The 13,034-nt window shown below is 51.6% G+C and overlaps 1 protein-coding gene across 3 annotated transcripts in view; it reads left to right on the top strand.

The window, feature by feature from the left end:
- ATP2A3 (ATPase sarcoplasmic/endoplasmic reticulum Ca2+ transporting 3) overlaps positions 1 to 13,034 on the top strand; it is a 52,587-nt gene that overhangs the window by 9,568 nt on the left and 29,985 nt on the right. For all 3 annotated transcript variants that reach the window (XM_033078090.2, XM_033078091.2, XM_033078089.2), the window contains exons 2-5: positions 9,887 to 9,904; positions 10,302 to 10,384; positions 11,579 to 11,683; positions 12,385 to 12,523. In XM_033078090.2, coding sequence (XP_032933981.1) covers positions 9,887 to 9,904; positions 10,302 to 10,384; positions 11,579 to 11,683; positions 12,385 to 12,523 — 345 coding nt within the window. The remainder of the gene's footprint in view (positions 1 to 9,886; positions 9,905 to 10,301; positions 10,385 to 11,578; positions 11,684 to 12,384; positions 12,524 to 13,034) is intronic.

Raw genomic sequence — 13,034 nt, 5'->3', positions numbered from 1 at the left:
TTGCCAGCAGGACCCGCCTGTTCCCGGGAGAGCAGCGAGCTCGGGATAACCCTGCCTTCACCTGCCTGTCTGCACTGCCCTTTTTCCATTCTGCAGCCTCCCCAGTCAACAGGAGGGCTAAATTAAGGAGTATGTGGGGAGTGAGTGGGAAAGTAAAACTGAAAAAGGCTGGCTCAGCAGGGCAGGGCAGGGGAAGTGATGGAGCTCTGCTCCTGGTTCTCCTCAGGTCATCTCTGGGGTGTCCTTTGGGGTTTTGCAGTTTTTCTGGGCTTTTCTGTGCTGTGAGAGCCAGGGATGTTCTCTGCTCCCCTCCAGAGTCACCCAGGGGAAGGGGCTGCTCTGCAAGGCTGGCTCAGGCCCTTCTGGGGTTCCTCTTCTGTATATAAAGCCTAATTCAAATTATCCTTCCCTTTTTCACACTTTTTCTATTTTTTTTAAAATATCTAAATATATGTAGATATCCCTGTACATAGATATATAGATAAGATTTTATCCTTGTGCACAGGTATATGTTGGTATGATGTATGTGTACATGTATAATATTTCATCTTTATAGTCATGCACACAGTTATTATACGTATTTGGAAGGAGATGATGAAAAACCCTAGAAGGGGCTCATATTTCCGGGGATCTCCAAGGATCTCATTCCAGGAAAGGAACTCCTTCAGCTACACAGAAATGTGTGATCCTCAGAGAGTTCATCCATGAAAAGCTTTAATTGTCCAACTCACCCCTTTTTCCCATCCAGAAAAACAAATCTTTTCTATCCTACAGAAATTTTTTTCTTCTGATATAATCCAAACTAGACTTCATTTTCCATGAAAACCCATCCAAGAGGATTGCTGAAAATAGACTGTTCTCTGAGAACAGATACCAGAAAAAGCAAAGGGAGGGCTGGGGGCAGGTCATCTGGGGCAAGGAGTTCTGCAAAATAAATTAATGATTGATAATCTCAGTTTGAGTTAAAAGCAGCTCATTAGCACCGTGTGGGCTGGGGGATGCATCACCCTGCAGATACTGGATGCATTTTATCATCCTGATTTTATTTGTCATGGGAGATGGGTTGGGATGGGATGCCATGTTCAAACTTTGATATTCCCCACAGGTTTGCCATGACAGAAGCATTTCCTCCAGAAAACAAACAAATGGAAAAAATACTCCAACCCAGCTCCCTCCAGAGCACAGCACACTGAGGATGGAGTTGAATCCATTCAGCTCTGAGCTTGGGCAGGGAATGATTAAAATATATGGATTAAAACATAGCAATTAAAACAAACAGCTTTTGGAAGGGTCAGGGTGAGCAGGTTCCTCATCTTGGCAGGGAAGGGGAAAAGATGCAGTTTGGATTTAAGTTTGGATTTGAAAGCAATATTCTGTAGGTCTTGGTTTCTTTTGCCTTTTTAAAATTGATGCTGCAGGTTCAGGGCTTTGTTTCAGTAGCTTTAGTTACATTTGTAATGTAATTTATTATTTCTGTTTCTTACTTACTTTTATTATTTTTTGGTTTATTTTCCAAGACATGCAAATGTGATATCCTTAATGGTTGCTTACAGCCTCATGGAAGTTGTTTGTCTCAGTGTAAAGGGATTTTGGAGCTGGTTCTTGGGGAGGAAGTTTTGCTGTTCCCCCACTGAGCACAGCAGCATTTGCTGAGTTCTGAGCAGCATCTCTCCTTCAGAATCAAATGCATCCCTCTGAAAAATGCATCCTAATCTCATTTTCTTACCTGAAGTCTCTTCAGCTCAAGTATTTTTAGGAAAAATGGGATTTTCTTAAATCCTTCAGGATTTTTAGAAAAAAAGTCACAAACACGGTCCCACCTTGTTCTTTCCCAATTTTTGCAGAATCCAGCTAAAAGCCTCAGCCCAATTTTGGTTCCTCCCCTGGGGCATTTGAATCTCCTGGTGCTGGGCACTCTCTGAGCTGACCTGGCAGCAGGGGCATGGCTGGGGCTCCTGGCACTGCCCCCTCTGCAGCTCCCTGTGCTTGGTTTCCCAAACTGCTGCCCAGCACTGCCAGGGAAATGTTATTACATTTTCTCACTGGGTGTTGGAGTGGCTGCAAGTGGTCAGTGTGCCTGGAGGGGTGCAGATCCCCACTGCACTGTCCCCTGGCCTGGCTGGGGCTCCTGGGTCCCTCTGCTGGGTCTGGGGGTGGCTCTGGGTGGCAGCTGAGCATCCCAGGGATGTGGGGAGCAGCCAAGGGCAGGAGGCTGCAGCAGAGAAAACATTACTGGCCCAAACCCCCCATTTTACTCAACACTTAGCTGAAAAATTAAGTTTAGGGTGATAAAGGAGGAAATAAAATGATGTTTTTAGGGTGGAGGAAGAGAATATATTGAAGTTGCAGCCTGTCCCTTGGTTGGGGTTGTGGTAATTTTGGCAGAAGGTTCCCAGATGAGGCAGAGTCACTCCCTTGCCTTTCCCTGCAGTTATGGAAAGGGTCTGCTGGAAGCAGAGGTAGGAAGAAGCAAAAAATACCCAACATGACCCCAAAACTAAAAAAAAAAATCCACCAAACTTTAGCTTTATTTTGATCAAGCTCCTGTAGTGGTTGTGGGGTTTTTGGTTTGTTTTCTGCTTTTTCCAAAACCGTTACTATTTAAATGCAGATTTTGAGCTTTTCCACTCGGGAGCCGGGGCTGGAAATTCTTTCCACTGCGTTGGTGCAGGAGGGAACAAACCGCTGCTTTTAGTTTGCTCAAATAATCCATCCCTGGCTGGAGCCACGGGTTTCCTCCTGCTCCCTCCCACTCCCAAAGCAATCCCAGGATCTGAACTGGTGCTGATGGGAACAGGGGTCAGGGGACATCACTTGAAGTTCCATTTTCCTAAGGTTTTTTCCTTTAAATTTCTCCAAGACTTTATTCTTGCAAGCGCCACGTGGGCACTGGAGCGGCAAGCCCAAGTGGCAGCTTCGTTTTTCAGAGCAAAATGGGCAAAAATCTTCTGTCCTTCTTTTTCTGGCATTAAAGGAAAGGAGGTGGGAGGCAGGGAACCAATTTACTTTTCACTGTGGCATGGGGGGAGGATGCTCAGGGCTGGGCAGAGTTTGTGGCCCTGTGCCAGGACCCCCTGAACATTCTGCCCAACGTTTTGGGGGTGAGCCATTTCCAAGAATAAAGGAAGGGAAGTTTAAAGTGAGGTGGGTGAGGCTTTCCTTGTTTATTTTACATGGCTTCTTGGCCCATGGGTGTGATGCCACGCTCCCTCCTCCATCCCTGCTTCCCTCTCTCGTGGTGGTGGGTGCTTTTCCTTCAGCAGAGGGATGTCATGTCTGATTTTTCTGGGCAGGAGGAGATTGAGTTGGGCTGGATTTGCTTGGTGCTTTGCTGCTCTTGGGGGGCACATCCAGGATAACTGCATTTCCTAGTCCCTGACCTGCTGAGATCAGCTCAGCTGGCCAAAAAAGGAACAAATGTCCCTTTCAGCTTTCCCCTTCCCACTGCTACAGTGGGGCTGTTCTCCTTGGGCCCCCCATCACTGTCCTGGGGGACTGATGGTGCTGGGCTGGGTTCAGAACCTGTGAGGGTGGCAGAGCAGGGTGAGGGTGGGATGAGCAGCTGGCCTGGAGCTCTGTAAGCCTTTTTTTTTTTTGATCATTTAAAAAAAAAATTGCCAGCCATTGACAGTGTCCAGGCGCCAGTGAGGAAAATGGTTGAATCATTTTTACCCTAAAACACTGCCTGGAAAACAGCAAGGGTGTTTCTTGTCTGATGCCCTTAAACTTCTGCTATCCATCCTCATGTGCTACTCACCCTCCCTGGGCTGCTACCATCCCCAGGTGCCTGAATTTGCTTGTTTTTGGGGTGGTGGATCCCCCAGCCAGAAGAGTTACGGGCTTTTCCAAAGTGCAGGGCACAAATGGAGCAGGGATGAGCGCTGGGGACTTACAGGAACAGCAAACCATGGTGTTTGCCATGGGAGGGGGATTGTATCTCATTTATTTTATCTTTCTGGTGCCTTTTGAAGCAGCCCTGAATGAGTGGCTGGCGCTGGTGTAAGCAAACCTCACCTGGCACACAGGAAAAAGCAGCTGTGAGGCGATAGGCAAATAAGGTGCTGGGGCTGGAGGGCTCCCCACCCACGGCACACCCAGAGCCAGCACTGCCTTCCCTCTGGAGGGGAGGCACAGGAGGAAGGCACTGGCTGTGGGAGCAGTCCTTGGGCTGGTGGAGGGCAGGGGAAGGGCTGAACCCCCTGGGACCAGGCTGTGGTACAAAGCAGAGCTTGGCTGTGGCCACATGGCACAAGGATGGGGATGGATGCCCCATCCCTGAAGTGCTCAAGGCAGCTTGGGCAGGGCTTGGAGCAGCCTGGGATAGTGGAAGGTGTCGGTGCCCAAAGCAGGGGGTTGGAACAGGATGATCCAACCCAAACCATTCTGTGATTCTGTGCTTGCAGGGCTGTGCCTGCAGCCATGAGGGTGTTCCTTGGGTGGCAGAGGCTGGGCACAGCTGGAAGTGCTGGTTGCTGCAGCTCTGTGGGCTCACAGGCTCTCACTGCAGCTGTGCCTGCCCTGGGGTGTGATTTCCATGTGTGGGTGGTTGGGGTCAGTGACCCTCCTGCCAAGGGGGTGCCCCAGGACAGCCGCAGGCACGCTTGGCTGGTGGGGTTTAACACTTGGGGCTGTTCTGGCAGAGGGCTCAGGGAGTTTGGGCTGTGTTTGCCCCGTCTTGGTGCAGAGCACGTGGGGATGTGAGTCCAGTTCCAGCACCTGGGGCAGAAGCTGAAGCAGGCACAGTCCCTTCAGCTGTCCCCATAGAGCCACCCCCTGCCCTGGCACATGCAGGGGTGCAGGGCTGGCTCCAGGGATGCAGGGTGCTCAGGGGCTGTGCAGGAAGGGAAGCTGTGTGTGGTGACAGCCAGGCACTTGGATCACTGTGTTTTGTCCTCTGGGAGCATCAGGGAGCATTAACAGCATTAGGCTTTGAGTGTTTGTCATCCCAGATAACACTGAAACACCTCAGAAACGCTGGTTTTCACACTTCTCACTTGGAGGATGAGGAGCAGCCCCACACTCCATCCTCAGGTGGGATTTATGGGCTGAGTGTGTGTTAAAACACCCTGGCAAAGCCTGTCCTGGTCGTGCAGTGCAGCAGTTTTGGGTTTTGGGGAGCGGTGCTGGCTGTCAGCGGGGATGAGGCAGAGCAGACATCCCTCCAGGATGGGATCCTTCCCATGCAGCCAGCCCTGGGAAAGGCAGCCAGCTAAAATAACAATTTATCCTGCCTGCTGTCCTGTGGGAGGGTGGAAGGATCCCAGAGCAGCCCTGCCTGGGGTCCTGCTTTATGTCACAGGACAGGAGCTGCTCTCCCAGCTGGGGTTGTTTTAAGGTTTTCTTACCCTTTTCACTGCTGTGTTACTGCCTGTCAGCAAAGTCCAAAGGAATTGGATGCATCCCTTCTTTTGCACATCCATTTCCCCTTCCCTGCATATGGTAAAAGATAATACAGGCAGAAAAAAAAATGATTACAACATAGAAACATAGATTGAATTAAATTATTTGGAAAGAAAGTTGGGCATGGGTGTGATTATTCTCCCAGAGAGCATCATGCTCTTCCCACATCATTTGGGTGTTTCCCATGAGGGAAGTCTGATTTTATGCAAGGGAAACTCCTGAAACGGTGAGGAAAAATGTAATTTCAGCGTTCAGCCTGCAGGATGTTTGCTGTTGTGGGTTGCACTCTGGCCTTGAGTGAGCTTTGCCATGTGCTGGCTGTCAGTGTCACCTTGTGCCTCACTTGTCCCAGAGCAGAGCGGGATGCAGCACCTCAGCGCAGGATGGACAAACACCAGCTGCTGCAGGGATGTGCTCCAGGCATTTTACTCCTGCTACAGCAGGAGAAGCTCCAGCATTTCCCTGCAGCTCCCCCAGCAGCAGCGTGCCCCGGTTGGTGTTTGCTTTGGCCGGGAGCGGGGCCGGGTGTCCCTGGGGACACTGCGGCTGTCACAGAGCCCCGGGGCAGCCTGTGCTGGTGCTCGTGGGTGGCACCAGTGTTTATTTACCTTTTCATCACCTGATGGCCGTGCCCTGCCATGTTGCAGGCGCCAGCCCGTGGGCTGCCAGCCCTGTTTGAGTTGGCAGGAGCTGGAGATCAACCTCCTGCTAAAATAGCCCAACGCCAGCCCCACGCCTGCCCTGCTCCTGCAGACCTTAGAGCATCTTGTGTGGGCATTTTACACCCTGGTGTGGGCCAGTGTCACCACATGATGTGATGGCACACCTGGAGAGGTCTCATGATGTGACAAGCTCAGAGCAAATGCTCAGCAGTCCCTGGAGCTGTGGATGTGTCCCTGCAGGCAAAGCCCTCTGAGGCAGTGGGGCTGGGGGTGCCCTGACTGGAGGGGACAGTGCTCTTTTGCTGCTGGGAATGGCCCTGTGACATCCAGGCTCCCACCACCCCTATCTCCATTTTCTTGGCTTTTCTCTCCAGAGCTGTGGTGCAGAAGAGCAGGAGCAGAGGAACCCCAGATGTGTCCACAAGCTGCAGGTCCTGAGATGGGGCTGCTCAGCTATTGATGGGTATTTATGGTGCATGTGGGTCACCCATTTTGGGACTCTCTGAGCCACCCTTACCACTTTCCACTCCTGATGGTGTCACTGCATTTGTGTTCTGGCTGTATCAGGCAGCTGGATTTTTGTGCTGAGCCACCATTCAAAGCAAGGGGTTGTTCAGGTGCCAGCCAGGAGTTTCCATTTCAGCCTCTTTGCACTCAGCAGGCTGTCCCAAGGCAGTGACAGATTGGGGATTTTGCTGGTTCCCTGCCTGTGGTGGGTTTCCTGGCCAGATGGGACACGGCAGCACTGCTGGTGCCATGGGGCTGACACACACAGAACTTGGGGTTTGGTGAGTACTAAACCCTCTTATTTCTGGTGAAACTTTGGATGTGACAGGAAGAAGCTCCAGCCCCAAACCTTCCTGTTTCCCAGTGTGTTTTTATCAGTTCACACCCAAAAATGGGGCTTATTGTGACTTTCTGCCCTTTTTCTCTGGGTGTTTGGCTGCTGAGCTGCCACATGAAGAGTGGTGGAAGGAGTCACTGCTAGCAGGAGCTGCTGGTTGTCACTGCACTCAAAAGGAGAGTTTGGGAGGTGCTGCAGCAGCCCTGCTGCGTTTGAGGTTTGGTGACAGCGATGGCAGTGTGTCACCGTGCCACCGCAGCGTTGCAGCTGCCTGCCCCAGTGCACGTGTTTCCTGAGCTCACAGAAACCCTGCTCTAATCAAGATCTCATGCAAAGTCCCAGCTCTGTGGACGCCTTGCTGCCAGTGTTCATGCAAACACAGTGTGGGAGAAGCCCTGAGAGCACTGTGGTGTCTCAGGTGGCTGCTCAGGGTGCAAAGTCACCCCTGGGCACTACGGCTGAGCCAGGACCTGTGGGACCCCAGCTGCTCCCCCAGGCACCTGCCTGCCCTTGGCCTCTCACCTTGCACACTTGCACCCTTAAAAGTGGAGTCTGGATGGAAATAGCAGCAGCAGATCTCTTCTACTTTTAATTTTGGAGGCTCTCTGGGCTGGGGAGAGGAAGCTGGGGGTGGAGAGGAGAGAGCTGTGAGAGGGCAGGAGCCACTGTGCTCTGACACGCTCTGTGCAGTCAGTTGAAACACTGAAGGTGCTCCAAGATTAATTTTTTTTTTCCTATAAAAATAATTATAGGCACGATGTACTGGTGTGTGTCTCACAGTGGCAGGGGATCAGAGTGACCTGACCCAGGGGGGATGTGGGTTTAAAACTGCTCATAGTGGGTGTGTCTGTGAGGACTGAGGACCTGAACAGTTTGAAGCATGAACACATTTGGGCTTCTTGTTTTCACTGGTTGGTTTAGTGAAGGTAGGTTTGGTTTGGTTTTTGGTTTTTTTCTTTTCATACCTCTGAATGAAAATAGGTGATGGAAAACAGATGAGCAGGTTTTGCTTCCTGCTGTCGCTTAGGGCTCCACGCTGGGGGTGTTTGGAGACAGCCACAGTGGTGGGGCATCAGTGTCTGCCTTGGGATTCCTCCTGGACTCATCTGGTCCCTTATGCCCTCCCAGAAACACAGGGAGCTGGAGAAACATCTTGATTTATAGAATTGTTAAGGGTGGAGAAGACCTCTAAGTTCATTGAGTCTAACCATTAAAGCAAAGCTGCCACCTGTTTTTGTCAAGTACTCTGAGAGACCTGGGGAGAGGAAAAGGCTCTGGGGGGACCTCAGAGCCCCTTCCAGTGCCTAAAGGGGCTCCAGGAGAGCTGGAGAGGGGCTTTGGTAAAGAGATGGAGTGACAGGACAAGGGAAATTGCTTCCCACTGACAGAAAGTAGGGTTAGATGGGACAGTGGGAGGAAATTCTTCCCTGTGAGGATGAGGAGGGCCTGGCACAGGCTACCCTGAAAAGCTGTGTCTGTCCCATCCCTGGAAGTGTCCCAGGGCCAGGCTGGATGGGGCTTGGAGCAGCCTGGTCTGGTGGAAGTGTCCCAGTCCATGGCAGGGGTGGAACAAGATGAACTTTAAGGTCCCTTCCAAGCCAAACCACTCTGGGATTCTGATGGGTGCAAAGGGAGACAAGCACCCCTGAGCCACCAGGATCAGAGGTCTCTCCTGAGCCACCAGGGTCAGGGGTCTCTCCTGAGCCACCAGGATCAGGGGTCACTCCTGAGCCACCAGGATCAGGGGTCACTCCTGAGCCACCAGGATCAGGGGGTCCCTCCTGAGCCACCAGGATCAGGGGGTCACTCCTGAGCCACCAGGACCAGGGGTCTCTCCTGAGCCCTCCCTGGCTGCAGGACCTTACAGCCTTGGCCCAGCCTTGCCCACAGCAGGGCCAGCACAGCCCTTGCTGCCCAGGAGCAGGAGGATCCCCTTGGAGGGTACCAGGCTTTGTGCACTGATGCCTTTTGGGGACTACCTAAAAACAGAGACCAGACAGAATTAAAGGAATAAAAAGTGATTGTATTTGTTGGAGGGCATTCAGGTACATTCAGGACAGACAAATCCCCCAGGGCTACACCCAGAATGGATGACAGGTCACGGGTTTTCACACTTTTGTAAGTTTGGCCCATTTGCATGTTGGGGGTTAATCTTCCAATTACAGCCTCAGGTAATGAAGTCATTTACCCCAAGTTTGTTCCCCCCAACTCACTTTTGTTTACATTTCTTGGTGCTTGATTCCCAGGCCTAGAGAGGAACTGTTGTGTCTGACCAAAATGGGAGCAGCAGCTCACACTGGGTGTGGATTTTAGAGTTACACACTAAAGAATTGCAGGATTACAAACAGATGGAAAATATAAAAGCCAAAATCTTAAGGCATCACAGTACCCAGTGGTCGTGGGACCTGTTGGTGTGTGTGAGGGTCATGGTCACCTCCTGGGGATGTGGGAATGTTGGGCAGTCTGGGAACCTGGGAGCAGTGTGGTGGAGGCTGTGCACTCTGGGTGGGTTCAGGACAGCTCGGGGCAGCTGAGCCTCCGCTTTGGATTTGTTTCCTAGAGCGTTGCAGGCTGTAAAGTACAACAGATTAATAGGAAATGTGGTCTGAAAGTTACAGTCCCCAGTGGGGCTGTATTGGGTTTCTGGCAGGGCATTTTATGGGATGGTTGGACTTCTGTGTCTTGGATTTGGAGAGGGCAGCTCCTGAGGAATATTTTTTTAGGCAGGCTGAGTGCCGGAGCCACTTGCAGCGGGGAAACGATGATTCCAGGGCTGCTTGCTTGGTGTTGGACTGAGAAGTTTGAGGACAGGCTGCCTTGCTGTGGGAATTTGTGCAGAAAAATTGGCGTTTTTGGGGTACTGAGTGAACTGCTGGGCAGGGAAGGGATTGCTAGTCTGGGTCCAAATCATTAATTACCTTTTTATTTTTATCATTTTTTGCTGTACTGTGCTCCTTGGGCTGTTGATGAAAACCCACAGAGCTCCCTGCAGAAGAAGGTAAGTGATGGGCTGGAGGTGGCAGTGCATGCCTTGAGTCTGTGTGCAATGTGCTGGGAATGAGGAAAAGAGAATCTTTGGGGTCTTTTAATCTTGGTTTTAATCCCAGAGAAAGCTGGATTGACAGTAGAGCCACCCTGTGATGGTGAGGCTACCTCTGTGAATGGAAACACAGAGGATTTGGTTTTGGTAGTTAAAAACAGACCCAGTAAAACCAGGGCAGTGCCAGAAATAAAAACATTTCATTTTAGAAATGCCATGCCCACGGCCAAGGGGCACCAGAGCAGCCCTGAAGCAAGCAGGGATGTGGTTCTGTGGGTGTTGGGGCCTCACTGGGACTGTCTGCTGGGGATTTTGTGGAGCACTGACTGTGCTTGGCTTCATGTTTTCCCACCAGGGAAGTCCCTCTGGGAGTTGGTGCTGGAGCAGTTTGAAGATCTCCTCGTCCGCATCCTTTTGATGGCAGCTTTTCTGTCCTTTGTGAGTACCCAGAGCTTGGGGTGGCACCTTCTGGGGCACACAGGGCCTCAGGGGACATTAAAGGGGAAAGGAGGGCAGGTGTCTGTGGGGTGAAGGACATGCAGCAGCAGAGCAGTGGTTCAAGGGCACAGAGGCAATATCACTGCATCTGCTTGAAGATGGAGCTGGAGGATTGTTCAGTAATGCTGCTCCATCCAAAAGTGATATCAGACAACTCCCTGGGCTGCCTTCTGTTTACACCAGGCTGTTCCAGGCTGATGATCTGAGCCTGGTTTGCTGTGTCCCAGTACTGAACTGTTCAGTTTTGTCCACAATCTACCTTGGGAATGACTCTGTGTGACGAGATGTTTCCCATCAAGAGAACAATTGATTTTTTGGAGTGTAGCTCAGTGTGTTTGGCAGTAGGATGGCAAAGCTGAGACTCCTGTCCCTTCCTTTTTCATGTGACTCATGGGTAGATAAGGGGGAAGGCTGATCCCTTGTGGGGTTTAATACATTCCCAAAACAGCCTGCAGTGAAGTAAATGCAGGTGAAGCAGATGTGAAGCCCTGTGCCAGAGCTCAGGTCCTTGTGCCAGTGCCTGTGTGGCAGAGCAGGGAGGTGTTGCTGTGTTGACACAGTGCAGATCAATGAGCAGTTAAATGGAGTGGAAATATTTCTCTGTGTGCTTCATTTGTACTGTGGTATGAGAACCTTGTGGATGGAGAGGGGGCTCAGGGTGGGAGAAGCCACAAGGTCATCCCTGCTTTGCAGAGCTGCTCTTGCTGCACTGATTATTCATGTTGCATCACTGACCTTCTGCCCAGGAGGGGCTGCAGTGCTGCCTGATCTCCCCAGTCATAAAATCATGGCCATGGTCTCCCCATTCACCAGATCATGGCCATGGTGTCCCCACAGATGCACTGAACACAAAGAGAGGCTTTCCTGGTGCAAACACTCATTCAGGCATTGCATGGCTGTTTGCTCCAGCCCCATTTGTTAATGCATCAGCTTATCCCAGCAGAGGAGAGGAGGCTCCAGCAGTGGGATGTGGCAATTCCACTCTTTGACCAAGCCATGTGGGTCTGGCCACCTCCAGGTTGTTTCCTCTCCAGCAAATAACCACCTGTGGTTTGGCTCTCATTTCCATCATTCTTAAAATGTTGCTGCTCTTGTTTGAACCACATTGTGCTCCTTCTTTTCTTTTGCCACCAGATCCTGGCCTGGTTTGAAGAAGGAGAGGAGACCACGACGGCGTTTGTGGAGCCCATTGTGATTATCATGATCCTGATTGCCAATGCTGTGGTGGGTGTGTGGCAGGTAAGGCTCAGCCTGCCCTCGGGGTCTGTGCTCCTCAGGGCTGAGATCCTTCATCTAAAGGTCTGCTTGCTTCATGCCCTTGGAAACTCATTTTCCAAAGGTTAGTTTTCATGTTGGCTGTGCTTCCCCATGCCCCTGCACATATGCTCAGTCTCTGGCTGCCTCTTGGCTCCTTCTTTCAGTCTTTGGCAATTCTTGCAGGTTGGAGCTCATCTTATCCAGGCAAAAACTGCTTGTCTGCTGGCCAGGGCCAAATGCATTTTCCAGGGAAGGTCTTTGCTGTGCCCACCAGAAAGTCACAGTGGCTACTGCCCCTCAGCTCACTGTGTCCCTGCTGGGGGATGAGCAAACACTTCAGCCAGTGATGCTCCTCTGTTGTATCTGTTCATTATAAGGCCATTTATTTATCTGCAGCTTGAGCTGAGGTAAAGTTGCTGGATGGGGAAAAATACAGTTAGTTGTGATACACTGCTTCCCAAACCAAGAATGAGATGATCAGCCCCAAAGATCAGGCAATGCCCAGGATCTGGTGTGATTTAAACCAGCAGGAATCATTTTGCAGAGGCTGAAGAAGACATGGTGTTTGTCCCAATCCATAAATGCATTCCCAAGCCAGGGCTGGGGTTTGGGTATTCCTGTCTTTGCTCTGGGTGGGGAAGGGGCCTGCTGGCACCAGCAGCTCTGCTCCTCTCTGCTTGCAGGAGAGAAATGCTGAGAGTGCCATCGAGGCGTTGAAGGAGTACGAGCCCGAGATGGGGAAGGTGATCCGCGCCGACCGCAGCGGGGTGCAGCGCATCCGCGCCCGCGACATCGTCCCCGGGGACATCGTGGAGGTGGCAGGTAGGGGGTGGGGGTCATCACGCCAGGGCATGGGCTGGGGAGGTGCTGCTGGCCAAGGGGGTCCCCTAAAGCTGAGCTCTTCAGCCTACCTGAGCATCAGGCCGTAGGGAGCAGCAGAAAAGAGAAAAAGGTGTCCATTTCTGACACAGGCTTTATGTCTCGGAGAGTTTCCCCTTTATCTGAAAGGAGGAGAACTTTCAGTTTTCCTCCAAGATTCCCTGTTCCTGGAAACAGCTCTCCCACACACATCCCTGGACCAGGCATGGGTGAAGGGCCAGTGCTGGGTGCTGCTGCAGCAGCCTGGGTGGGGAGGCTTCCTTGGGAGTGGGGCTGGGTGTGTGGGGAGGGTGGGAGGCAGAGGATGAGCTGCAGGCTGCTTCTGCCTCTGGGTGGGTTGTACCCCCCAGCCCTTCTCTCAGAGTTTGCCTGGGAGTCTGCTGCCTGCCCCAGCAGAGCTGAGAAGGATGCATTCCAATTATTCTGTCTTGTTTGTTCCTAAAACGATGCTGTA

The sequence above is a fragment of the Catharus ustulatus genome, chromosome 22, assembly GCF_009819885.2.
Source record: "Catharus ustulatus isolate bCatUst1 chromosome 22, bCatUst1.pri.v2, whole genome shotgun sequence".
NCBI classification, from domain to species: Eukaryota; Metazoa; Chordata; class Aves; order Passeriformes; family Turdidae; genus Catharus; species Catharus ustulatus.
This window is presented reverse-complemented; position numbering and strand designations above follow the sequence as displayed.